The 26,579-nt window shown below is 39.4% G+C and overlaps 1 protein-coding gene across 1 annotated transcript in view; it reads left to right on the top strand.

The window, feature by feature from the left end:
* Lix1 (limb and CNS expressed 1) overlaps positions 1-26,579 on the top strand; it is a 50,390-nt gene that overhangs the window by 17,485 nt on the left and 6,326 nt on the right. Inside the window, exons 3-4 of the mRNA XM_027401212.2 lie at positions 15,985-16,125; positions 18,280-18,375. Of these exons, the coding sequence (XP_027257013.1) occupies positions 15,985-16,125; positions 18,280-18,375 (237 nt within the window). The remainder of the gene's footprint in view (positions 1-15,984; positions 16,126-18,279; positions 18,376-26,579) is intronic.

Here is a 26,579-nt window from a genome sequence, read left to right on the forward strand (position 1 = left end):
GGGGTCTTTCTATCAGTTGAAAAGCTGCTCTACCATGATTTTGTTGTAATTAAGTTTTAATCAACTTGGTCATCCCTGCAGCATATGGCTTTAATCCAGTACTCAGGAGGCAAGGACAAATAGCTCTCTATGAGATCAAGGCTAGCCCAATTTTCATAGAGAGTTCTAGGCCAGTAGAATGAAACCCTGTCTCAAAACTAGCTAAATAAATAAATATTTATATAAAAATATGTAAGTCAATGTAACCAGCCTACTCCACACCAAAGCATGAACCAACAGCAGAGAGTTAAAATCTGGGATAAAGTACTGTCTTTATCCCAGGTTCTGCTCCTATCTACTTGGAATACCTTGAGAAACTTATTTAACCTTCCCATTTTCCCCAGCTTTGAGATGGGAAGTATCCACATGTGTAGGCAGAAGTCACAGAAAGTACATTCCCAATGTGTTTAGCATGACATATCTGCTAGATTATACAAGCTTTCCAAATACCATTATTACAATACTCATCCATTTGTTGACACTTTTTTCTCTGTGTGTGTAAATGTAGACATATTTCTAATTGTGTATCTATGCAAAGCATTGGACTATATTACAACCAACATCTGGTTATCCCATGAGTCGCTAGGGAATATCAAGCAGGCTGAGGATATGGTCCATACACTTAGGAAATCAAGGTTAAAAAAAGTTATAGTAATTATGGAGTTATATTTAAGGGTCACTGCAAGCAAGAGCAAGGGAACTTCTAAAGTTACCAGTCCTCTTTGTAAGTATTCCTTTAATGCAATAAGCCATCCCTCATTCAGGAACTAACAGCAGTACTTCATTTCTAGCATATAGAAGAGCATACACAGCCAAGTTTCTTTTTGAGTTTGGTAACTAAGAAGTCCTGATTTAAAAAAAAAAAACCTTTCAGTGTATATATTTATCATGTACATGTATGGGTGTACAGAACTCAATATTTTTAAAGCTATCTTCATATCTGGTGTTACTTTAATTAACTATATTCTCCCTTTGAACTAATTATTTCACTCTATTTTATCGTATTGCCTGGTATATATGCTTTATACTGTCTCAGATCCTTTGTGTGGTGAGAGAAGATTATGTTTTTAAGCTTTTAAAACTTAAATTTTGTAAGATTTGTGTGTGTGTGCATACATAATGTGTGTTCACACTGTGCCATGGTGCTTGTATGAAGGTAAGAGAACACCTTGTGGAAGTCAGTTTTCTCCTTCCATCATGTGAGTCCCGGGGCTCAGACTCAGGTCATTAGATTTGGTGGCAAGCACCTTTACCAGCTGAGCCTTCTCACTGGCCCAAGAAAAGTATAATTTAATAAACAGACTGGCAAACCCATGTTAGCGATTATTGGGAAGTATAAAATTGAAGCTGAGGTGTACAGTTGAAGGTATCTTATCCAGCTGGGAAAGATAACATGTTTTCAGTATAAAGAATGGTAATTTCAAGATACATCAAAAGAGAAAACCTCAAGCATTTTCAGGATTATCAAAGTGTAAGTGTGGGCAAGAACTTGTGGAAGATAGCATTTAGACACTTGGCCATCACACCTTGCAAAGGAGTACATGTTCTGTACTAAGTAAAATCAGAACCCCGAATGTGAGCAATATGCTCAAATGTGTTTCTGAAAGACTGCTCTGGTGGTCACATGCAGATGCTTTAGAACTACATGAAGCTAAGACCAAGAGCTTCAGGAAGTGAGTGAGTCATGAAAATCTATGGTAAGAGAGCTGCATACACAATTCGATCAACAGAGAATGTAAAAGGACTTAAAGATGACTGGGAGTTGGGATAAAGCCTCAATTTTAGTTTAGTCAAGATGGGGCATGAGCAGAGACTCCAGAAAATGTGGACAGAATGAGTGAGTAGGGCATTCTACTTAAAAGGTAGGTTGGAGTTTGGGTTTTTTTGTTTGTTTGCTTGCTTGCTTGCTTGTTTTGATACCTCATTTACCCATTAGCTTCTGTTGTTTTTTAATAGTTTATTTATTATTTTATGCACATTGGTGTTTTGCCTGCATGTATGTCTGTGTGAGGGTGTCAGATCATAGAGTTACAGACAGTTGTTAGCTACCCTGTGGGTGCTGGGACTTGAACCCCTGGCCTCTGGAAGAACAGTCAGTGCTCCTGACCACTGAGCCATTTCTGCAGTCCCCTTGTTTTCAAAAATTAGATTGAATATATCTATAGATTGAGTGTAAAGGTATTTTGGGAAAAACTTAAAGGTCATTGACATTGAAATGGCTCAAAAAGCAGCAAATTTGTTTACGTTTTTTGGAAAAATAAATAAATAAAGGCAGTGATAGCACACACCTTTAATCCCAGCACTCGAGAGGCAGAGGCAGGAGGATTTCTGTGAGTTAAAAGCCAGCCTCTTCTACAGAGTGAGTTCCAGGACATCTAGGATTACATAGAAAAACACTGTCTAGAAAAGCCAAAAAATAAAAATAAGGAAAAAAAAGATAAATAAGAAAGACATCTTTGGAATTTCTAATAAATAAAAATAAAAATTAAAAAATATATGTGTCTCAGTACTTATGAGACAAGTCATACAGTCATAGGAGTCTAGTACAAGCATACTACAAAAAACTCATTATGTTAAAAAACACAAGGGGTCTGTAGAAATGGCTAGGTGATTAAGAGCGTGTACTGCTATTGCAAAGGATGTAAATTCAATTCTCAGCAACCTCATCAAGTGGATTACAACCACTTATAACTCCATCTCCCAGGGGATCTGATGTCTCTGGCCTGAGGGCACCTATATTCACATGCACATAGACACACACAAAAAAAAAACCATAAAAATGAACTAAAACATTAAAGAAAACACCACAGAAATATGAACTGATTTCTGGCTAGTAGGAAACTATATTACTTTGTAACTTTTCTCAAAAGTCATTTCCAAAGAAAAAGTTTGACTAGGGAAGAAAACTAGTGGTTGCAGTTATCTTACTGAAGTCTAAATCTCTCTGCAGCAATAGAATATTCAGCTGACCCCATTTCTCCTCCAGGCTTTATCTCCTGGGATCCCTTTTCTGACACTGAGTGCTTAGGCCTTACTCCTCCACACCCCAAAATATATTTGATCTCCTCTAGTCATCCCCATACTCACACTGTGACCTAATAGTCAGTGCTCCTGCCCCACCTTCTCGGCCTCCACACAAGAGTATTCTCCATGTATTTGCTCTGAACCTTCTGTTGGAAACAGTTTACCTCCTCAGATTTCCCAAAGCAGTTATTTGCTTCTCTATTAGCACTTTATGCTAAGGTCATGTGTGCATGTGTTTTATCTCTGCAATAAAATATAGATGCCTCAGGGATGGGACCCATATTCTTAAGACTTCATAATCTCAAGCACTGCTGTTTTCACATAGCATCAGCCTGATAAATTTTGTTAAATCAATACTCAAATGAATGAATAATAAACCCCAAGAATAACTTAATGTTGTTACTCTTCTATGTAATCAATAGTCTGCAAAGATATCCACTTAACTTTTCATGTGTGTAGGGCTACAGAGGCTCAGTAACTCTGTAACAAACCACCATTATCTTGTTTGTATCTATGGCTAAAGTATTGGAAGTGAATCAATGAGAAATAATTGATCTAGGACCTCCTCACTCCCTCTGGATTTCATTTGTGCATAACTTTTCTCTTACTTGGCTCTCATGGCCATGAATAACCAATGATGACTGTATTTGTTCCTAGGCATGCATTATGTCCATAGTCAATAAATGCACCCATTATAATCTATCTATAATGGAATGCATTTGTCATATAAAATATATCTAGAGATCATGAATCTAAGAATTCTAGTGCTCTTTTTTTTGTTTTAGCTACCCTGAGAACTATGAATTTTCCTATTGTCTCATAAATTTTGACTTAAATGATAGGACTTCCCTTAGATGGTGGATCCAACATCATCCTTGTGGTCTTAAAAAAATGAAAATGGAAACTACTCAGCAGGGAGGCCTCTGGGTGACTTCTCTGATCCTTTCAAAGTCTCCTTTTCCTTATGTTTAAATCATCATAGTTTAAGGTTCTCAGGGGGATTGTTAACGTCCTTGCTTTAAAAGACCCAGAACTTCCTGAATCAAAAATATTATGAAATGTATTTGGGTGGCTAGCAACCAAATCTAGTCCCTTAACCCATTTGTTCCTCCAAAACATGAATGGGGGAAGAAAAACCAGGGAAGAAAAGAGGAATAAAAATTTTTCTAGAGATATCTTGCACTGTTTCTTTGTCAGTTCAAAAACCATCTTAAATACTGTTTTTGCCATATAACATTTAACCATGTTTTACCATCAGCTGTCCTATAAGAGCCTATATGTGCATTGCAAACGATCTCATGATGGATTATTAATACCAAGGCCATGTGCTGAAGCATGGAGAAATTTTTATGCCAGAGTAGGCCTCTTGCTGCTCCATGGACATCACTTCCAGTGGTGCCAAGTAATGAGAAACACTTAAAGTGGAGTGTGAGCTGGGTTACAGAACTAATCACTCTGATTTTAGCAGTTTTGTGATAGCTGTAAGAAATTATGCTCATTCATTCAGAACAGAGGTATTCAGAATGGTCTTTAGCTTTCTCATTAGTAAAAGGAAAGCTGTCCAAGGCTTTGATGGTCACAAGCTAACACTGTTTTTTATGCAAAGTACCTCTCATTTGAGTAAATGGGAAGCTTGTGTCCATGAAGACTAATTAAGACATTTTCAGTTAATCTTGACATTATGGTTTTCCTTCAACAAAATGCAAATAGATGGAGGAGAGACGGGTGTGTGGTGGGGAACACTATAGACGGTCCTTTTACCAGACCTTCATAAATTACTATAGTGTGAAAAAAGAGAATTGAAAATATGGTATTACTTTTAAATAGCTAAACAATAAACAAAATAACCTGCTGATCCAAAAGTTTCCCCCAGAAGTTATATGAGATTTGTGCAATCTGAGTGTATTTTTATTACACCATTTTTTTTGGTCTAAGCACTTAATCCTTCTCTTATCATATATCACAATCACAAAAAACAGCAGCATTTTTTACACTTTACCATAAAAGTGACCACGACCCTAGCTCATCTTCCAGACCCTCCTTATGCATGCAGAAGGAGAGCCACTATTGCTCCAGCAGCTGCTTTTGCTTCTAAGCCCAAAAGAAAACTTAACTGTCTTATTTTATATTTTTGTTTAAAAAGTCTGTGATCTGATTTTTAAAAAAAGTCCATGATGTAGTAAGTCTTTTGTATAGAATTGGCTAGGATAATTTGGAATCAAGGACTGCATTCTTCTGTTTAGTAAAAGCAAATTTTCCTTATAGTCCTATTTGTGCAATTATTTATATATGTGAATTGTTATTAATGAAAAATGTATAACATTGATGCGATAGCTTGATATCTTTGAAATATACCTAATTTATTATGATATTATGTTTTTCTTTAACTCAGACACTGTTGTTATGCAAGGGGCTGTACTATAGGAAGCCAAAGAAAGAACACTCAAAGCAGATGAATCTTGGTGAAGCTTCCTCTGCATTTAATGGCTTTTAATTATTTTGCTGATAAAAATACCCAGGAAAACTACTTTTACAAGGATTGTACTAAGTACAAGGAAAATAGAAGTATGGAATGTTTACTTTTACTTAATGTGTATGCTTTACTTAAAGTATGCTTTACCTGTATAATCAGACATAAAAACACATTTTGTACTTCCATAAATTGCATGAGTCTTCTCCAAATCCAAGAAAGTAAAGTATATCTAAATCACAATAAAATCAGTTACTAAAACTAAGGTTTTCCCCATGACTGAGAGAATACTTAATCAGTTCACATACTAAATGTAACTGCAATGCTTTCTTTGCTAGTAATCAAATAAGCCCTCACCTTAACATTCCATTCTCCAGATAGAAGTGAAGTTCCTGCCATAAAAACAAGACTATTGTCCAGCACCAATGTTGCATTAATCCTAAATATTTCTGTTTGAAACAATCCTTGGCTTTTTTTCCCCAACTTTGGTAGGAGGCTCAGATGCATCACACACTAGGTAGTAAACCAACCCCTAAAGGATGCATTTTCTGGTAGAAATATTCACAGAAAAAAAAGTCCTGTCATAAATAATGAGACCAAAGATAGGAAGGTTAGCTTAACCCCATTCCATTTAAAAGGCACATCAGCTAATCATCAGACTTTAGCAACTTGCACGTAATGTGGAAGTGCACATTGTTTAAAAGGATCCTTTATTCCCCAGCCTTCTTCCTTAACCAGAATCTGCTTCTTTTCTTATTAAACAAAGTGAATAGAGATGATTGACCTCCAGAGAGACCAGTAGCATACAGAGAAAGGAAAGCGTAGAGAAAGCCCATGGTAAAACAAGGAGGTCAGGGTATCTCCACAGGAGTCTTACAGCCACTGTGGGAAGATGCTCACCATCTAACTAAGTTGCTGAGCAGGTAAGATTGACTTTCTCTGTATGGTCTCCTTCCATCCCTCTCATGCAATCCATTTACACAAAAGTTACTATTTAAAAAAAAAAAGTCAAAAGAATCGTTTTTAAGACCTCTTTTTTTTTAAGTGTAAGTGTGTATGTCTGTGTGAGTGTATGTCATGTGTGTACAGATGCCTTCTGAGGTCAGAAGACGGTGTAGAATGGCCTGGAACTGGAGTTACAGGTGACTGCAGGCCATCTGATGTGGGTGATGGGAACCAAAGTTGGTCCTCTAGAAGAATAGTGAGTGCTCTCTCTTAACTGCCAAGCCATTCCTCTCTCTAGTCCTCAAATAAGCCAAAACTTTGAGCTTTGATTAATTCCTGTTGTCTTCATCTTAACTTTCAAAACTAAGATGAAGAGAGAGAGAAAAGAGAAGAGAAGAGAAGGAAGAAAGGCAGGGAGGAAGGGAGGAAGGGAACCTTGAGGGAGCACAATGCAATGTGGGGTTATAATGGTTACCAGGGACCTTGGTCTAGGTACACGTGTAAAATAGCATTTCAAGCAGAGGTAAACGAGGAGGCGGGCAGGTGGTTTATATTATGAAAACACATTCTGACCCACCATATGTCTGAAACGTTCCTCTAAGTTGACAGAAACTGGTGAATTTTTTCTGAACACTGAACTCTCAAACCGGTCCCCTCCCCCATGAGGAAAGAGCCCTTTTCTCAGGACACACAGAGACTTGAATTGTTTGTCCCCACATTCTTGCCTCCAGTCTGACCTGCAGAGATGTTATTAACCTGAGTGATGGAAGCTCAGCTATTGCCCTTTTCACTTCACCACCTGGAAGGGGCAATGCTCAGACATCCACAACCAAATATATTGGAACACATGCAAATGTTCATTCTCTGACCTTGGAGGTCAAAGCATTAAAGCTCTGAGAGCAGCAGGGCCTGGCTTGTGGAATTCTTTTCGTTGAAGGCTTGCTCGATGTCAGGATGAAACTGAGGTGTTGGTGACACTGACCAGAGCCCACAGGCCATACACACAAACTCTTCATGTCAATTGTAGAAACTTGGACTAACTACAGGTTCCAACGGAAAAATGTTCTCAATGGTAACATTGAATGGTAAACATTAAAACATTTGAGATTAGGACAAGAATCTTTCACCTCTAACAGTCAGTTTATTTGGTTTGCCACTTGCAAAATCTTAGGGTGGGAGAGCCTTTTGTGTTCAGCGTCCAGTTGAGTGAGTCCTACCTAAATATCACTGATCTGTCTTTGACCCCAGCAAAGATGCTCACATCCTTACCATCACCAGCAACACTTGCTGTTTCATTACTGTTATTCAAAACCTTGCCTACTGTGCCTTTGCAGCTCCTCAGCTGCCATTTGTGGGCACTAAGTAGAGTATACTTAATTTGGCTCTATAGATTTCAGATGAGAAGAACCTTTTTCTTAATCTTTAAAGCACATGGGTGAATAATTCCAGGAAGTATGTTAAGACAGAGTTAGGTCCCTTATCTTGATGTCTTTTCATCCCTTTCCAACAAAACCAACCATATCTAGGATGTATGTTCAATAAAGTCTTGGGTGTGAAAATGATGACAAAACACATGCATCCTGCATGTGTTTTTTTAAAAGAAGTTATGGATGAAAATTGTATTCATAGACAGATACTGTGAAAGTTACTCTTCATTCTGAATTGTGTCAGACTGACAAGAAGATGTCCTATAAGGAACACACCTAGAAACAGTTAAGTGTTTCATAAATTATTAAAAATGATACTAATTTCTTGTTAGGTATTTCTACTTAAAATTTGTCTGTGATTGCCAAATTTTATTTAAGTTATCTTAAGAATATTTTTGCATTCTAAAAAACAAAAAACAAAAAAATCAAAACAAAACAAAACAAAAACATGGCTAGCTACTATTTAATTTGTGGACAACCTACAAACTAATCTTGATTACATCTTGACATTATATAGTTTACCACAGAAGAAATAAAAAAAAAAACCCGAGAAGAAAAGCAGAGATTCAGTGTAATTTAGAAAAGCCAGCAATGTTTAGAAGGGCTACCAAAAGACTTTTTAACCTGAATATTGCTTTGCTTGATTCTTAGGTAGAAATAGTTCCTCTACTGAGAAACTAGCATTGTTCTATGTTCACAACTCAGGATTTACCATGAAGACAAGGTAGCTTCTATATAGGCTGGCTGAAAGCATAATGCCAGCATATTTTACTTAGTAGTTTTTCTTCTAAGAATGGGTCTAGGGACTTCAGAATCACCTGAAAGTCTTATCTAAATGCATATCTGAGAAGTGGGGTGCTGGGTCAGTGGGTAAAGTGTCTGTTATACAAACATAAGGTTATGAGTTTGATCCCCAGTACCCACATAAAAATAATCTAGGCATAGAGATATGTGCCTGTGATCCTAGTACTGTGTCCATGAGCTTGCTAGGAAGCCAAGCTAACTAATTGGTAAGCTCAGAGTCCCCCAGAATAAGGTAGAAGGCCAGCCAGCAAGATGGCTCAGCAGGTGAAACTGCTTGCCAGATGTTGAATCTCTTGGACCCATGATAGAAATAGAGAACCAACTCCCCAAATTCCCCACTTACTTCTCTAAATTAATTCTCCCAAAGATTGTCTTCCAGACGAGTTCCATGGTATGAATGTGCCTGAAATCAGGACCCCCCCCAACACACACACACACACACACACACACACACACACAACATATATGCTTTCTATTCACATTGATTCACCCATCTGAAGATATTTTTATCCATCAGTTTGGAGCCTAGAAATACACATGTTTGACAAGTCACCAGGTAACAACATGAACATTAAATGTTTTGGACTACTGGGTAGGTTCAAGAGGGGTCTTCATTGGGTCGTCTATGAGCTCCTGTTGACTAGCTGATGACCTAAACTCCAAAATAAAATACAAAGCCAAAAGGGTTTAGGCTTGGGGAAATTTTATTTTCCCGTAGAATTTGGAAGTTTAATGGAAATGACTTTCACTCTTGAAGAGTTACCAAACCTTTCTTAAAATGGCTGATCATACTTACATTATATAATAGCACTGAATCCCACAGTATCTATGAGGACATGTCCAACCAGATACAGACAAAAATGATAAATGTTCTCTGATAAAGCCAAAGCCGACCTTGCTATCTCTGCCTTTCTCTGCAGTCCAGAAAAGCAAATAGGCAAGAGAACATTAAAGTGACCATTGACACATTGCCCTCCCCAATGAGCTGGGGTTTTGTTACAATGTGTTACATTTCCTTCACTTTTTCTTTTAAGTGAAATCGTTTGGAATCTTTTGCCAAAGTGAGACATGAAATATTAAAGTGAGAAATCTGTCTGGAGTACTATATGGGTTTGAGAAATGGTATGTGACCTTAGCTAAATTTGAGTTAGCATTCTTATGAAGTACAAAATAAACTACTGGTTAGATATACTTGAGAGAGGATCTTTATTTGTTTCTTTTTTAAGTCCCATGACCTTGGGGTGCATAACCTTTGTAAAGTCTGTGTTTCCACAATTACAAAATAAGGGTAATAATAAAACCAACCTCATAGGATTGTTGTAATTACTAGACATGATATTAACCATAAAATGCTTAGCCCAGGGCCAAAGCACTCAGGGGCAGCAATAAGATCTCTGCTATTGAGCTCTCCCCCAAGAGTGTGCTAAGAAAATCTTAACTGCCTGTAGCAAGCAAAGCCTTTGTAATAGTTATCTTTTGTTGTATAACAAATTGTTTCAAAACTTACAAACAAGTTCAAGACTCTGGGATCTGGGTATTTCCGACTCACCACCTGCTGGAGGTGGCAGTCAGGCTGTCAGATGAGATTCTGTCATCTGAAGGTTGGATTGGGTATCATTCCAGACTCACTGAGGTAGCTACTGACAACAGGCTTTTTTTTTTTTTTTCTTGGCCTTTCCATGGGGCTGCTCGTATTTAGCAGCTAACTTTTCTTCATGAAAGTAATCAGAGAAAATGCAAACAGGACCAAGATGGAAGCCACAGGGTTTTTTACAAACCAATATTAGGGAAATATACTGTCACTTCTGCCATGTACCACTTAATAGCACTGCTACAGAGTGGCAAGGACTTGAAGATGTGAATGCAGGGAACAAGAATGGACCACTGAAGACATTCTTTGACTCACCATTGCTTTTAAATGGCTTTCCCAAGCAATACAACATTCTGTGTTTTTTGTTTGTTTTTTGTATTTTTGTTTGTTTTGTGGAGGGAGGGGTTATCAGGAAGGAGAGTTTTTGTTTTTGCTTTAATATTGGAAGGCATTAATAATTGTAATGGTTTACAATCTACTAGCAAACAAAAGACACATGAGTTGCAAGACACATCTGAGTGGGGTCTGCTGGCCCCTCACAACGCATCTAGTTTAACATGCCTAAGAAGTCCACAGCTGACTTTGCTAAAGATCTTGACTGTTGAATATTCAAGCTCAGAACTTCCATAGAATGCAAAGGATGAAAGCTGTCTCTGTGTGTGAGCAAGTAAGAATAGTCAGCACATAAGGCAGTTTACGGATCTGTATTTATGATGAGGTCTGGTGGAAAAATAGCAAGAATAAACCATACAGGAAGTCTAATTCTAGCAGGAAGCTGCTTTGAAATAACATCATACTTCACTAACCCCCATCTGATGTCCTCCATAACCAGTTTGGATAACAATAAAATACCCTGTAACTTGCCATATTTTATTTTCTTACAGTGGTTCCATTGTTTGGTGGTGGCTCTGAAAGTGCCTGCTCTTACAGGAGCATTGAGACTGTGGTTTTGACACTCCAAGCAGACTGCAAATGAGCTAAATTGCTTGCCCAAGTACATGTTTCTATGGGTGAAAGGTTCTCCTTAAGCCTCTCAAAAGCAAAACAGGCAGCAGTTACTGGTTTGGATTTGTAGTTGCAGAAGAAAGCAGCTGGCTGGCATTATAGACATTCTGAAGTGCTTGTCTTTCAGAATTATAAAGAACAATAGGAATAAAAGTTCTTTGATGGCGCAGAGCTGATTTTATTTTATGTACTTATTAACAGGCACACTTTCTCCCCATTGGAAGGAATTTAAAAAAAAAGAGTCCAGTACCCTGAAACAATAAAATAAGTAAAGACAGGTGTCTGTTTTCACATCTTGAGATTAGCTGAGTCTCCCACCTTCCTTTTCCACGCTTCCCTAGTAAAGGCCCTGTCTGATGCCTGCCTGCTGGCCTGACTATACTTTGATCTGTGAGGCATGTAAATGTACATGTTGCCTTTGATCTAGTACTTAGTTGCTCTTATTTAAATAGATAGCTTCTTTTAACTGTTCAGTGTTTACTCTGTCTCTCTGCCCCCTCAAAGTTGGCTTAAATTGCTATTATTTATACAGAAAGGTATTTCCTAAGTGTTTAAGAGGGCTCTGACCTGAATTCTATTTTAGGGGTGGGTATTGTTTTTTGAGACAGGGTTTCTCTGTGTAACAGCTCTAGCTATCCAGGCTGGCCTTGAACTCATAGAGATTGGCCTACCTCTACTTCCTAAGTACTGGGATTACGGGTGTAAGCCACCACTGCCCCACAAAAATTTATTTATGTATTCGTTTATTTATTATGTATACAGTGTGCTGCCTGCATGTATGACTGCAGCCAGAAGAGGGCACCAGAACTCACTATAGATGGTTGTGAGCCACCATGTGGTTGCTGGAAATTGAACTCATGACCTCTGGAAGAACAGTCCATGCTCTTAACCTCCAAGAGCCATCTTTCCAACTCCCTTTATTCCCTAAATTCTAAAATCCTAAAGCTCTGTTGTAGATTTTGTAAAGCCAAACTTCTACTAAAATGAGCTACTGTTATAGATGTTGTATAATATTAGCAAAACATTTGTTTTTTAATGGGAGTTTATTCTTTTCAAAGAATAGTAAATATACCCTACACATTGGCCAAAATGCTTATATCAGAGTCTAAAGCCAGTTACTTTTATGAATATTAGTCCAGACTTAATATATTTTCATATTGCTGAATTAAAATACCATATAAAATACATAGAACAGTACTTTTTAAGAAAAAGGATTATATATATTTATCCTTGAAATAATTTCTTGTACATTTTTTCAGGTGTTTTATTGATTTGCTACTGGGTTTCCTATGTTTCAGCCTGTTATTCACTCAGTAAATTGTAATAGGAAGTGATGCAAAGAAAATTACATCAAAATTATGTAATAGGGTAGGAACACAAAGAAAATTATGTGACAATTAGGGCATGCAAGTAGGAGACAGCAGGCAAAGACCAGCAAACATTTACATTCAAGTATGGCCAAAGCCTTCATCCTGGCTTGAGAGTGGTAGGCAAAGCTTCCTGGAAGAGGCAGCAGCTAAGTGTTACTAAAGGACAACTGACTCAGACCTCATGGCCCTGTACATTCTGTCCAAGCCTACATCACAACACAAAACTACATATGCAGAAACTCTCTAACTTAATACAAGTAGCCTAAACCTTAGAGAACGCCTAAAGTTTGAAAGGCTTCCTGCCTAAAGCTATTCCAAAAGCCTTCTTACTTGTCATCCAACACTAAAGGGACCCTACTACCTCCCATACACTGTTTTTCTACACAGGTCTTAGAACTTTCAGCTCTATTCACTTAAAGGTGTGTTGGTAATTTCCCCTCACAATACCAAATATCTGAGATAAGCTACTTTGAGAGAATAAAAGTTCATGTTACTGTGGTCTCAAAAAGTCCATTGTCATTGGCTCTTCTGCTTTGGGGCCTGTTGTGAGTCAGAGCATTATGGCAGAGAGCATGCATGCTTGAGCAAAGCTGTTGTCCTCTTGACAAATAGGGGACAGAGAGAGAAGAGGTGCTAAGGTCCCAGTATTTTCATATGGGGCATGTCTCTAACGATTTAGCTTTGTCTTCCATAGGGCCTCTTCTATAAAGGTTCCACCACCTTCTAATAGCACCATAAACTGGAGTCTGAGCCTTAAATTTCCTCTGTCTCTCACTCTTTCTTTCCGTCTGTCTCTTACACACACACACACACACACACACACACACACACACACCTTGCCCTGTTGTTTTAAAAGTACTTGTGGTACGATCTTTTCCATGCCTTGATGGTACACAACAAGTTTTGGTCCTCCCTGGTCCTGCAGGAGTTTAGTCCCAAATTAACACACAGAGGTTTATATTAATTATAAACTGTTAGGCCGATGGCTCAGGCTTCTTATTGGCTAGCACTCTTTATTTTTTCAGATTTTTTTTAATTTGAATTAGAAACAAGATTGTTTTACATGACAATCCCAGTTCCCTTCTCCCTCCCTACCTCCCCTACCACCCCCCCCAACTAAAGCCCTACTTGTCACATATCCTTTCTGCTCCCCCTGGATGGTGAGGCCTTCCATAGGGTGTCATCAGAGTCTATAGTATCCTTTGGGATAGGGCCTAGGCCCACCCCCTTGTGTCTTGGCTCAGGGAGTATTCCTCTATGTGGAATGGGCTCCCAAAGTCCACACCTATGCTAAGGATAAGTACTCAACTACTATAGGAGGTCCCATAGATTTCCGAGGTTTCCTCACTGAAATCCATGTTCCTGGGGTCTAGATCAGTCCCATGCTGGTATCCCAGCTATCAGTCTGGGGACCAAGAGTTCGCTGATGTTCAGATCATCTGTTTCTGTGGGTTTCACCAGCCTGGTCTGGACCCCTTTGCTCTTCACTTGCACTCTCTTAATTGTTAACCCATTTCTGTTAATCTATGCATCGCCACTTAGTCTTGGCTTACTGGAGAATGCCCAGTCGTCCTATCTTCCCCGGTAGCTACATGATGTCTCTCTCCTCACTCTCTGCATTCCTCTTCACAGAATTCTCCTACTCTGGTCACCCTCCTATACTTCTTGCCTGGCTACATCTTGCCTATCTATTGTTCAAAAAAGCTTTATTCATTAACCAATAAGAGAAACATATATTCACAGCATGCAGAAGGACATCCCTCATGACACAAGCATCTTAAATCAAAGCACTGATCCTGGTTTGGACAGAGGACAAAAGTTTGGAGAGTTGTCAAAAGAAGTGATCATTTGTTACCTACTTAATTGTTACATTAGAGCTTTCCTGCTATTTGGAGACTAGAACCTGATCTCAGATTCAAACTGGGTTTGTAGAAGTGGGAAGAAAAAGCTGGGCTCTAAATGATATAAGGTTGTAAGTGACTGAGAACAGGGCAGCAAAGCCAGTGCAGACTAAAGAGTGCTGAAAGCACACAAGAAGGATTTGGGTTTTTTCTGTTGGGGGAAAAGAACCCATGAGGCTGTGAAACTGAAAAGTGAAGGGTGACCCTCAGTACTTTCCATATCCCTTCCCACCACACATCATCATGTTTCTGAAAGCCTCACATTTTAGGTTGTAGGAGCTGTACTTAAAGAAATAACCCCCCACCCCCAAGCTCAGGTGGACTAGATCTTACAAGCCTGGGCTGCCTGGCTACCACACTGACTGGTCTTGAGCCTGGACTTCTTTTCATGAGACTAGTTTCCCCCAAGGGACCCTAGTGTCTAGCTCTGTGTTCATAGGAGGCTCTCAGAGAGCAGTCATTCATCATGTCTTAAATGCTCTAAAGGTATGGCTTCATTCTAGCTCTTATGGAACTTCTACCTCTCTCTGGACCCCCAAATTCCACACCAAAGTAGAACTCAAAGAATGGGAATTTTTAAGTCTTAGGAAAAAAGACAGAGTGAACAGAATGGAAGGGAGATACTCAGGCAAGCCCATGTAAACAGTGAGGGAAACATGCTTGGATGATGGAGACTAACATTATATTGGGAGCACTGGAAAAGCTTTTTCAAAGTATTGGGATTCAAACCCAGGGCCTTGTGCATACTAAGCAAGTATGCACAACTGAGCTAAAGCCCCACAGTCCCTCTCTAGCCTAGGTTAGCCTCAAAATTATCATAGCTTCAGCCTTTAAAGTACTGAGATTATAAGATGTTGTCACCATGCCAAGCTTTTAAAAATTTATTTAATAAGTTACTGAGCATAGGTAGTCTGTGGCCCCTAACTTTGGGAAAAACAAATGGTTTTGATTCCTACCCAGACTATATGACTATAAAGGGCAATCCTCAAGAAAATCAGGGAACTATTGCTAGAAGAAAGATGGGGAACAGATGCTGGAAAAGTTAAAAGCAGAAAGTACTGACAGTAGTATCCTTGCACTAACTTATATTTTCTTACAGCTATCATAAAGTTAAAATATATATGACTGACATGATTTCATAGAGCATGACAATATGTCATCTACCATGACCATTCCTGGTGCTTTCTTCATATCAATTAATCAATTTCAAGTTCACTCCTACTATTATTTTACTAAGAAGGACATCAAGGCACAGAGAGAATAATCAACTAGTTCAAGTTGAATCCAACAGTCTGAATCCAGACCCATGTAAAGGTATAAGTAGAAATGCACAGGCATCAATTGCTTCAGTGTTGGAATGGTGAGATGCTGACTTCTTTAATAATTGTCTCTCTCCTTTCTTCTCAAGTGCTGCTTAAGCAGAGCTGAGGCCAGGCGGGATGCAGCTAAAGTGGCGCTCATCAACTCTCTCTTCAACGAGCTGCCCTCCCGAAGGATCACCAAGGAGTTCATTATGGAGAGTGTTCAGGAAGCAGTGGCCTCCACCAGTGTGAGTACCAAAGGGAGGCAAGAGGTGGTTTCTATAAGAATGTGAGGACATTTGACTCTTGGGAAATAATAAAGTAAGCACATTTCTCATTTCAACAATATCCAGGTTAAATTTTTGCCTGTCTACTCATTAAAGTTTAGCAAAACGGATCCTTTGGTTAGAAATCATGAAAGTGAAGCCGGATCTCCATTGTGTGTCTGATAATCCTCTTGACATGCCAGACTCAAAACTGATTACATTTTAGACTGAGGAGGATCACATGATCACACTGATTTCAATGTTTGATATTTGAGGACTATAGATTTTTTTAAGGCCCAAGGATGTATGCAGTTAAAGAATGATTTATAATCTAGTGATAAACTAGCTCTAATTTTCCCCAAACTTCACTAATTATGCTAAATATTCAAAGTCCTTGCTGTAATAATAATTCCCCAGCCAATGTGCAGCCTTGCAGTTCATAGTGTAAGAACTATGGGTTGCTTAGACAGCTCCGTGTATTAGAAAAATCATGGTTCCTAGCAGTTTATATCTTCTGGTAAGCTTTGAAACATTCTGTGATAAATACAATTAGATGCATTGAGAGAAAAACGAGAACAACAAAATGTGTCTTACAAATTTAAATAGGGAAATTTCTCAGCAATCCAGGACTAGATATTTACTTGTCCAATAAATGGTTGAAAATTCCTCCAGCTGTAAGCCTCAGAGGAAACCTGGGCCCCACCTATAGCAGATGGTTTTCTGAGTGTGCTTATGGGCAGGAATTTGAGTCATAGAAGGGCAAATTCTTGTCATTTTTCTTCTGTTTCTCAGCTCCCCTCCCCCTTTTTGTAGGGTCTTACTATGTAGTCCTGGCTGTCCTAAAACTCACTATGGAGACCAAGCTGGCTTCAAACTCACAGGAATCTGCCTGTTTCTGCCTCCTGAGTGGGTGCTAGTACCAAAGGCCATTGTGCCAGCATCCCCAGGCCCCTTTTTTTCCTCCTGAGTTGAACTGACAGATTTTGTCTTTCCAGGGAAGCTGCTCATGAAAGAGCCAATCAGACTGTTAGAGGCCCTTTCCCTTGGGGAAGAGATGGGGCAGCAGGACAGAAGGACTAGTAGCCAGCCTAGCTGGGAAAAAAAATTAGAGAGTTCTGCACTATATCTGGTCTGAAGATAAAAGGAAGCCTTTATTTTCTGGCCCTGTAAATTTCAAGTGCCTTTGAGGAAGAGAAGTTAGGAAAATGATGCCTGATTTATATACATGTGGAATTTACTTAGGAGCAGGGAAGGGCCCTCAATGTAAATGTAATTTGTCATTTTTCATGGAAATTTCTAAAGAGAGAGAGAATATATATGGCTTGCGAGCTTCTGGATGGATTTCCCCTAGGATATTTAAAAGTCCAACATAAATATTTCAGGAGCAGTGTGTTAACGTTATTGCATTCAGAGCTATACATCTCCTGCTGTCTGATGCTGACAGTTGTTTGTTCAGTCTCACAACATTGCTAGTACCCACTGTCCTGGGAACCCAAGGCCGTGGGATACTGAAGGAAGCTCGAATGTCATTCCAGAGCTTGTGTTTGCTGCTTCGTGTCATTCTTCACAACCACACTGAAAAAGAATCTCATTTCTACCAGTCACCCACCTTGCTTCTTAAATATTAAATAGTCTGAGAGTAAAAAAAACATATATAAACCAATACCCATGCTGTTGGCATGGTAAACTTCCCTTTAAGAGTCAGGCAAGAAAGAAGGAATGGGCCACACACCTGTACAGTTCTTTCGATTTCTGTTATACAGCTTTGTCTGAAATCTGGATAAGGCCAACATTGTAAGATTTCAGTAAGCCACAATAACAGCCATGGAGAACAGTCACATGAGCATTAACGCATCACTGACAAGAAATCCTAAGAAAGAAAAAAAAAGGGAATTCCTGCTTTGGGTTTATTATCCTATTAACAGTTATACAATCTGCTAGCATTTAGAGCAAAAGCCACATTCAAGCTGATTACAAAACACTCTTTACTTGAGTCATGGTAAATGAGATTAAGTGTCTTATCCAAGAGCAACTGGATATTAATGCCTTTAGGCCAATAATAGGATTAGGTCCTATTCATTCAAAGAGGGGGAGGAATTATCAGTGACATTTGCTTTGTTTGCTTTCCTTCCCAAGGGCACGTTAGATGATGCGGATGACCCCAGCACAAGTGTCGGAGCCTATCATTACATGTTGGAGTCAAACATGGGGAAGACTATGCTGGAGTTTCAGGTGACTAAGTCCCTGCCAGTTATTTATTTGATGACCCAATCGAGAAGCCTGGGAGATGTGCAACTATATTTATTTATTTATTTATTTATTTATTTATTTATTTTTAAGAGTATGTGTGTGTGTGGGGGGGTTGCACATAAGTTTAGGTACCTGTGGAGGACAGAGCATCAGATCACCCTGAAGCTAGAGTTACACTTAGCTACTGAGGCATCTCTCCAGACTCAAAACATGGAACTCTTATCATTAGCACTAATATCTTCTGCTCCAACAATCTGAATTTTAAAAGTTTACCCTTTTACAATTCAGCATGGTGACTGCATTTTAGCCACACTCACTAACCCAAATCAAACAGCAATCATGGCACACTCTGCTCTCATGAAGCTCCCTGTCTGAAATCTTCAGGGCCTCTGTCTTACAACAAAAAAGGAGAACTATAAAAAATCTATACTTGTTTTCAAACAGAACTATCCTCAAAGAGAAGAAAATAACAGGGGAAAACAGAATGGCATAAGAGAGGAGACACATCCATTCAAAACCCTACAGGACCTACATGTGGTGTGAGTCTCTTAGAAACAGATGAGTAAGGCCATCTTACTGAGTAAACCCAGTAACACTTCACCAGCTCTTCAGGACTAAGATCCCCTTTAAACCAAGCCAAATGGTTAAAAATTTTGCTTGTGATCATTCTTTCCTTAATTTCCAGAAGTCAGATAAAGATTTCCATAAGGGTACATTAAAAAGTATTACTTCAGTTCTGATATTTCTCCTAAACAAGATGTGCCTCTCCCTCCTGTCATGGAAACCAGCATTAGCAACATGTCATCCACAGCTGACGAACAATAACAGCTGAGGAACTCCGTTACTTATCACACACAATCCTCAGTTTATGGTTTCCCACATTTATGAAGGCATGAAAACAGCACCGTTTCTTGTCTCGTAGGTATATTGCTCAATAAATCCCAAAAGATATCTAATACTGTATTGTAAACTTTTGCCTAACTGCAAAACAACTGTAAGTGTTTTGAGTATCTTGAAAGTACATTCTGCTAGGCTGTGTGGTTCACTGGGCTAAGAGCACTATATACATTTTTTGGCTTACACATGTTTTCTAATTAAAATTGGCTTATTCTATCTGTATTTATAAAGCATAAAACAACATTAATGATAATAATGTTAGTATCTGATTCTTATTTGATACTTTCTTTGGCATAATATTGAGCATTTGACAATTATTAGTATAATTTAACCCTTACAACAATCACATGAGGTAGTTGTCACTATTCACGTGCTATCCAAGGAAGGTTATCTTATTTAGCAAATGGCTGAGCTCCAGGCTTCAGACCCAAGGGGCAATCTCTTTCCTTTTCTCACACATCTAATTCTTGTCATATACTTGTCTAGGCAGATGAAAATTCAGTAGTGATTTGGCAGTCAGTGTGTGTCCTTCTAAATAGTTAAGCTTAAATGAAGTCAAATATCCAATGACAGAGTACCAGAAAAAATTAATATGGAGTAGCACAGCCTTAATCTCAGTATTTTTATTTTCTTAGGTTCGATTTCAAGAAGTAATGAGATTTATAAAATTTTATGAACAAAAATGTTTATCACGGTAAAACTTAAATCTTTCTGTTGCAGCTGACTCCCAAAGCCACCAACTTTTCTCTGTAGTGGAAGAAGACATATGGAATATACTACCTGTTTTTAGCCTTGCTCGTTCCTTATCTCTAAATCAGTTTCTTCATTTGTGTATAAATCTGAGGAAATACCAGTACTACCTCACAGTACCAGTGTAAAGGTGAAATAGGACACAATAAGAAGAGTCTAGAGCAGCCTGGCATGTGGTTAACACCCCATGAAGTTTAAGGGTGACTCTGAAGAATTGTGTTACTTGAAAAGTCAGAGGCTGCTTGATGGATGGATTTACCCTGACACCTTTAGGTTATCATAAGCTTCATCAGAGGTAGGTAGCTCCCTGCCAAAATGCTTCATGGCCCCCTGCCTTACAGTGAATGGGGGAAAACTATAAAGGATCCATAACCCTCCCCTACAATCTAACCCCAAGCTTAAGAGAAAATAACAGGAGAAAGAATGACAGAAGAGAAAAGGCATACATTTAAAATCATACAGACCTATGTGTGTGTGCCTATCACTTTACGTCTGTGAGCTTGTCCAATCTGAAACTTTTTTTTCCTGCTAAATAAAAAGAATAGTGTCATTTTATAGAGCGAAAAACCTGGGCATTTATAAATCATCCAGAACAGCTCTTCTCATAAGGAGGAAAGTCATTTAGCTTTCTTCTTTAAGGAATATTTTTCAACTTCCTTTTTTATTTATTCTTTGTGCCTTTCACATCATGCTTCCTGATCCCACGCATCTCCCACTTCCTTGTGTCCACCCTCTAGCCCCTGCAATACCCCCCAAATAAAACAAAACAAAATTTAAGATGAAAAAGAGAAAGGAGGGTGGTAGAAAGGGAAAATCTCGTCATGGAAGATGCCGTGTGACACAGTGACTCACACAGTAAACCCCTTTTTGCTTACATCTTTACATGCAGGTCTTCACCTCACAGAAGCCTTAGCTTGGCTGGAGGCCCCTGTAGGAGGTCCCTGCTACACTAGCGACACTGGCCCTCACTGGCACTCTTCCTGGACATTCTTTTGCTGCCCCATGCTGTGGAGATATTGTAGCCCAGGGTCCCAGGATCCCCTACCCCTCCAGCAGATCACAGATGAGATGGATGCTGGGGTGGGCCAACACCCTGTTTCTGAGCCTGGGTGGTTGTGGGGTTGACCAGTTGGACAGCTCTCCCATTTTCACCACCAGGGTGAGTCCTCCGTCATTGCCCTGGCTAGTTCACCCCTTGAAGGGATGAGCAAGGGTGGGGTCAGTTCTCCCATTCCACATCCCCAGGGTCGTTCCTCCCGCACCTAACCCTTCAGAGCTAGCTCTACTATGTTGCCCTGTCGAGGTGAAAGACTCACTCTCCCACTGACACCTCTGTACCAAGAAGTTGTATGCGATTTAGTGTCTATTAAAAAAATAATGATTTTGAACACGGTTGGTTTACTCTGCCAAAGCAGGTGATGTAAGAATTTAAGAAAATAAAAAATCCTACCAAATACTATGAAAGGTTCTACTCAACCTCACCTCAGTACCCACTTTAATCCTTGCCTTGTTGGTCTGCTTCCTGTGTGGTCTGTAGTAAGGTGTTTAAATGACAATCATTTAAATCACACTCTGGAAATGCTTCACAAAGAAGGCTGGAGGCAGGATAGGGACGAAGGGAACAACAAAAGGCAGGGAAAACCCAAACCCCCCAGTCAGGATGAAGGGCATAGGTGGACAAGCTTTTCGTTCTCCTTCCGTCTGCCTGCTGATGCCCAGCAAGTTTCATGGGGTCTGGGTAGCTGCATCCCCATTTGTGTCTACTCAAAAAGGGAAGTGAATACAGACTTGGGCTATTTTCGGCAGAGACACAATTCAGGGCCCCTCCCCCTACTGGGGATGTCACTGAAGAGTGTTTGGATCTGGGAATGGATGACACTAGCAAAAAAAAAAAAAAAAAAAAAAAAAAAAAAAAAAAAAAAAGAAAAAAACAAAAAACAAAACAAAACAAAAAAACATGAATGGTGTCTCCTTTGGGTTTTCAGCAGGTTGGTCCTGCAGCACTGAGGGGATCCTAACAGGCTTCTGCTTACCTTCACTTCTTGAGAGACAAGGGGCTGCCTGTTTTGAGGCAGGCTGGTGAGAGAAACTGCCTGCTGTTAGGGGGAGGGACAGGAGTGGCAACTGGCAGGCTCTGGGTCTTGTCAAGGTCAGATTCGAGGCAGAATTTGACTGAAGCTGGTTAATATATTTATTCTGAAGACTAATGCAATCCAAAGAGGAGTTGTTTATTTACATCTGTGCTAAATTCCCCAGGTCGCCTTTTAAAGCCTCATCCCATAAACAAATTTCCTCTTAAACTCATTCTCTTGGGTGGGGAGATGGTGCCCACCTGTTTTCCAAGGTCTCCATTTACAGTGTTTGTTTTTCTTATTTCTGATGAATCACAGAGCTAAGCTAGTCTTCCCAGAGTTCCAGGGAGAGGCAACGAGACTTTTCTCCTGCTCCAACTAGCTGAAAAGTCATTGTCTCTAATAGGCGAAACCAGGCAGGCAGTTTCTAGGACAGAGACCAGTTGTTGCAGGATTAAAGAAATTGAGTGACAGGAAAAACGGAGCTGTGGACTGTGGACAGAGAGAGCAAGAAGCAACTGCAATTTTCCCTGCAGAGCAAAGGAAACACAGGCTTCATTCACCATTCACTTCACAATTTACTTTGATGACCAAGAGCAGTTATACAATTTGTGGGGCCCAGTACAAAATAAAAATGCAAAGACCTTTGCTCAAGAACTATTAAGCTGAGTATCAAACTGGGGCAGCGCCTCCAGGGCTGCATAGACCTCACAAGTAAGAAGCTAGGCTTGACGCCAGGCAGATCCAGAAGGTCCCAGACAAAGAGAGGAAAGTGATGCATCTGTCTTGGCACAAAATTGAAAGATGCTTTTAAAAGCTCAGTGATTAAGCTACATAATATTGCAAAATACAAAAACAAAAAACAAAACAAAACAAAACCCCAAGTTTTTAGTAGGTCTCAGTTGGTAGTCTAGGCTTGCCTTGAACCCACAGAGCTCTGCCTGTTGCTGCCTCCCCAGTACTGAAGTTAAACATGTGTGTTACAATGCCTGGCACAAAATGCCATTTTTTTAAAGATCCAGAGTACTCAGGAATTAATTTAAATCTTGCCTCCCATACCTCACACTAACAAACTGGCTTCTCACTTTCCTTTCAGTCCAGTCAGTCTCTCCAGACTTTGAAATGAGCATATTTAACAAACTCTACCACATAAGAGCAGAATAAGCCATCACAGAGTAGGTGACTGCAAGTTTCTGTACAGGACAGGGGTTGATAAAGTACAAAGCCAGGGTAAAAACCAGAAAACAGGAATCACAGTGAAACTAGAAAACAATTCCTTACAGATGTCCTCTGAAATATTGCATAGCTTTGTTTCCCTTTGAGTCTGACAGGGCATAGAAGCCCTGGATTAAGCACCAACCCACTGAGACTCAGAAGTTGTGACTCACACCTTTAATCCCAGCATTCAGGAGAAAGAGGCAGGCAGATCTCTGAGTTCAAGACAAGGCTGTTCTACATAGTGAATTCCAGGACACCCAGAGCTATATAGTAAGACTCTGTCTCCAAACAAACAAACAAGAAAACAAAACAATAACAACTAAAAGAATTTGGTCTCTTGAAGGGAAATAAAGAAGTGGGATAGGAAGTCTGTATAAATAATTAGGTATACCTTATACGATGAAGACAAGCATTTCTACACAGCAGAGCAAAGACTAGTCCAGGATAGAATGTATGAGGATGAGAAAGAGGTCACCTTCCCTAAAGAAATGTAAGAATCAGAGCCACACTGAGGAGGAGGTACTTTTTTAGACAAACTAGACCAGTAGGAAAGAAAATGACCTTCCTCCAAGAGGCAAGAACAGTTCAAGTCTTTTTGGGAAGCCTTTGAAAGATGAAGGTGGCAAGGGGCATGGAAAAGCTTTCTGGTTCTGTTCACAGCGTAACCGAGGATTCTAGAGTTATGGGTAATTTGCCAGATGGAATGACAGCAGTGTATCTACAAGAGGCAGCCATTGGTGCATAAGCGGGAAGGCAGTTCCAGAGGATCCCGAAGAAAGAAGAGAGTATACACCAACGGGAATCAAGAGCTGTATTAGCAATAAGTTGTTTCTCAGACAGGATCACTTGAGGGCAGTGCTAGGATGTGTCCTAGAAGCAGCAACACAGGTCCAGCTTGTCTCTTTTGGTTGCCAAATTTACATAGGGACTGTGAGTATAGCTCACTTGTAGGAGGCTTGCCAAGTATGTACAGAGTCTTGAGTTTGATCTACAGAACTGGAAGAAAGGTAAATTTAAAACCAACTTCAGGGATGGAGAGATGCCTCTGAGGTTAAGAGCAGGTCCTGAGTTCAATTCCCAGCAACCACAGGGTGGCTCACAACCATCTGTAGGGAGGTCTGGTGCTTTCTTCTGGCCTGCAAGCATACATGCAGGTAGAACACTGTATACATAATAAATAAATAAATAAATAAATAAATAAATAAATAAATAAATCTTTAAAAAATAAAAATAAAACCAGCTCTAGATTTGGGATCGTGAGGGATCAACTGAAGAAGCAGAGTGATTTTTTTCTTCATAAAAAAAATAGATAAAGGGCTGAAGAGTCAGCTCAGGCTAAAGTGCTTGCACTCAGACAATGGGACTTAAATTCTACCCTCAGCATTGGCATAAGAAACCAGGTATGGTAGCTCAAAGTGGTAATCATAGCACCAGAAAGATGGAGTCAGGAAGATACTTAAAGCTTGCTGGACAATCTAGCCAAATCAGTAAGCTCCAAGTTCAGTGAGACCTTGTCTCAAAAATTACCGTGGTGAGCAGTTGAGGAGGACATCCACCTCTGTCAACCTCTGGCCTCTATACACAAGCATACTCATGTACACACATATCCACATGAACAAACATATATGATACACATATGAGTGTAAAATTTAAGTAGATTTTTGTATTAAATCAAAGAAACATCAAATATTGTCCTTTTATTATAACATAGATGCTGTTCTCTATCAGGGCATAGAGAATCCATATTCATTTTTGTGGCTACAAAGTATTGCATGAGTGGGTTTGAAGGGAGCATTGGCGAAAGTAGCAGAGACTTACTCTCTTGGGAATACTTTGATGAATGGATTGACAGCCACAATGATGAGAGCCCTATTTGTCTGTTAAAAGTGCTCCCAGTTTTTCATATTAGTGTAGTGATATGCTGGAGTAAAACTGTATGGGGCCAGGGAGAAGAGGGGCTGTTGTAGGGCAAGTCTCTGGACATTTGACTTGGAATGCTGGACAGACAGTGGGGTCTTTGTTGTGGAAGGAGCAACTTGTTTAATATTTGTGTTGATTTTAATTGATGGAAACAAATGGTCTTGCTTTTACTGCTAGCTCAGTGTTCCCTGGGGTACTCATTGTATGGTGGAGTACAGACAATGTGCCAACTGGATCTTGGGATGAAAAGTGGCAGCACTAACCCACAATATAAGCTTTAGAGCAGAGACTAGTGCTGCTAGATCCTCCAATAATCCTACGGTTCTAAAATGCGCCAGACAATTTTAGCATGCCTGCAACCTAAGACTACATGTCTCTGTACTTTCAGAAGAAAACATTGTTCTTGAGCAAACAGAAGTAAAGTCAGTCAGTAAAAGACTGTTGTTATGAATAATAGGATATCTGTCTAGATGCTAAGTTTTCATAAGCAGAAAGTTCCTTAATTATATGGGGTTATTTTCCAGTGATTATATGGTTGTGGTTTATGGTATTGATTCATAATTGACATCTAGCTTTAACAAAAAAATGCAAGAACACAAAATGAAATCCCTGAATAGGTGAAACACAGATAATTTCAATGGAAAACTGCTAGCTGTGACCACGTTAGGAAAATGAAAATGTTCAGTTTGCTGGTTCCTTATCAGACAGGGAAATGGGAATAGAACTGACAAGCTGTACTCTCTCAGGACTAAAGAACAGAATGTGAGCCCCTTCCTTTGTATAAAGATTTATACAACCACACTGTTGGTATTTTAAAGCATTCTTAAAGCAAAAGTACTTCCCTCTCTTTATGATGGCTAAAATTCTCCGCCCCCTCTCTTTGTCTCTCTGTCTCTCTCTCTGACTCTCTTTTCCCATATTTCTCCCTCCCCCTCTCTCTCCTTTCCTCCCTCCTTCCATCCCCCTCCCCTTTCTGTATCCTGAAAAAGTCAGGTAAGTAATCTATTTCAGCCTGCTGATATGGAACTTTAGCATGAGTGAGTCTACTTTGGCCTGGTCCATTTTGAGTCATGTATTGGAAGGAGCTTGGTCCAAAGCAAATAGATGCCTATAAATTTTACTTAGTAATATAGACATTTATTTTTCAGTTTCAATTCTTAAAATTTCCATTGTTTTCTTTTTTGTCATTTAATTACATGATTTATACCCCAAAACCTTTTCTCCAGAATGCAGGGAAGAATTCCTCCCACTCCTTTCTTTCAAGTCAGACATGTTACCAGATCATTTTTTTTAATTTTTATTTTATTTTATTTTATTTTATTTTTGCTT

Source organism: Cricetulus griseus, chromosome 2 (genome assembly GCF_003668045.3).
Source record: "Cricetulus griseus strain 17A/GY chromosome 2, alternate assembly CriGri-PICRH-1.0, whole genome shotgun sequence".
NCBI lineage: Eukaryota > Metazoa > Chordata > Mammalia > Rodentia > Cricetidae > Cricetulus > Cricetulus griseus.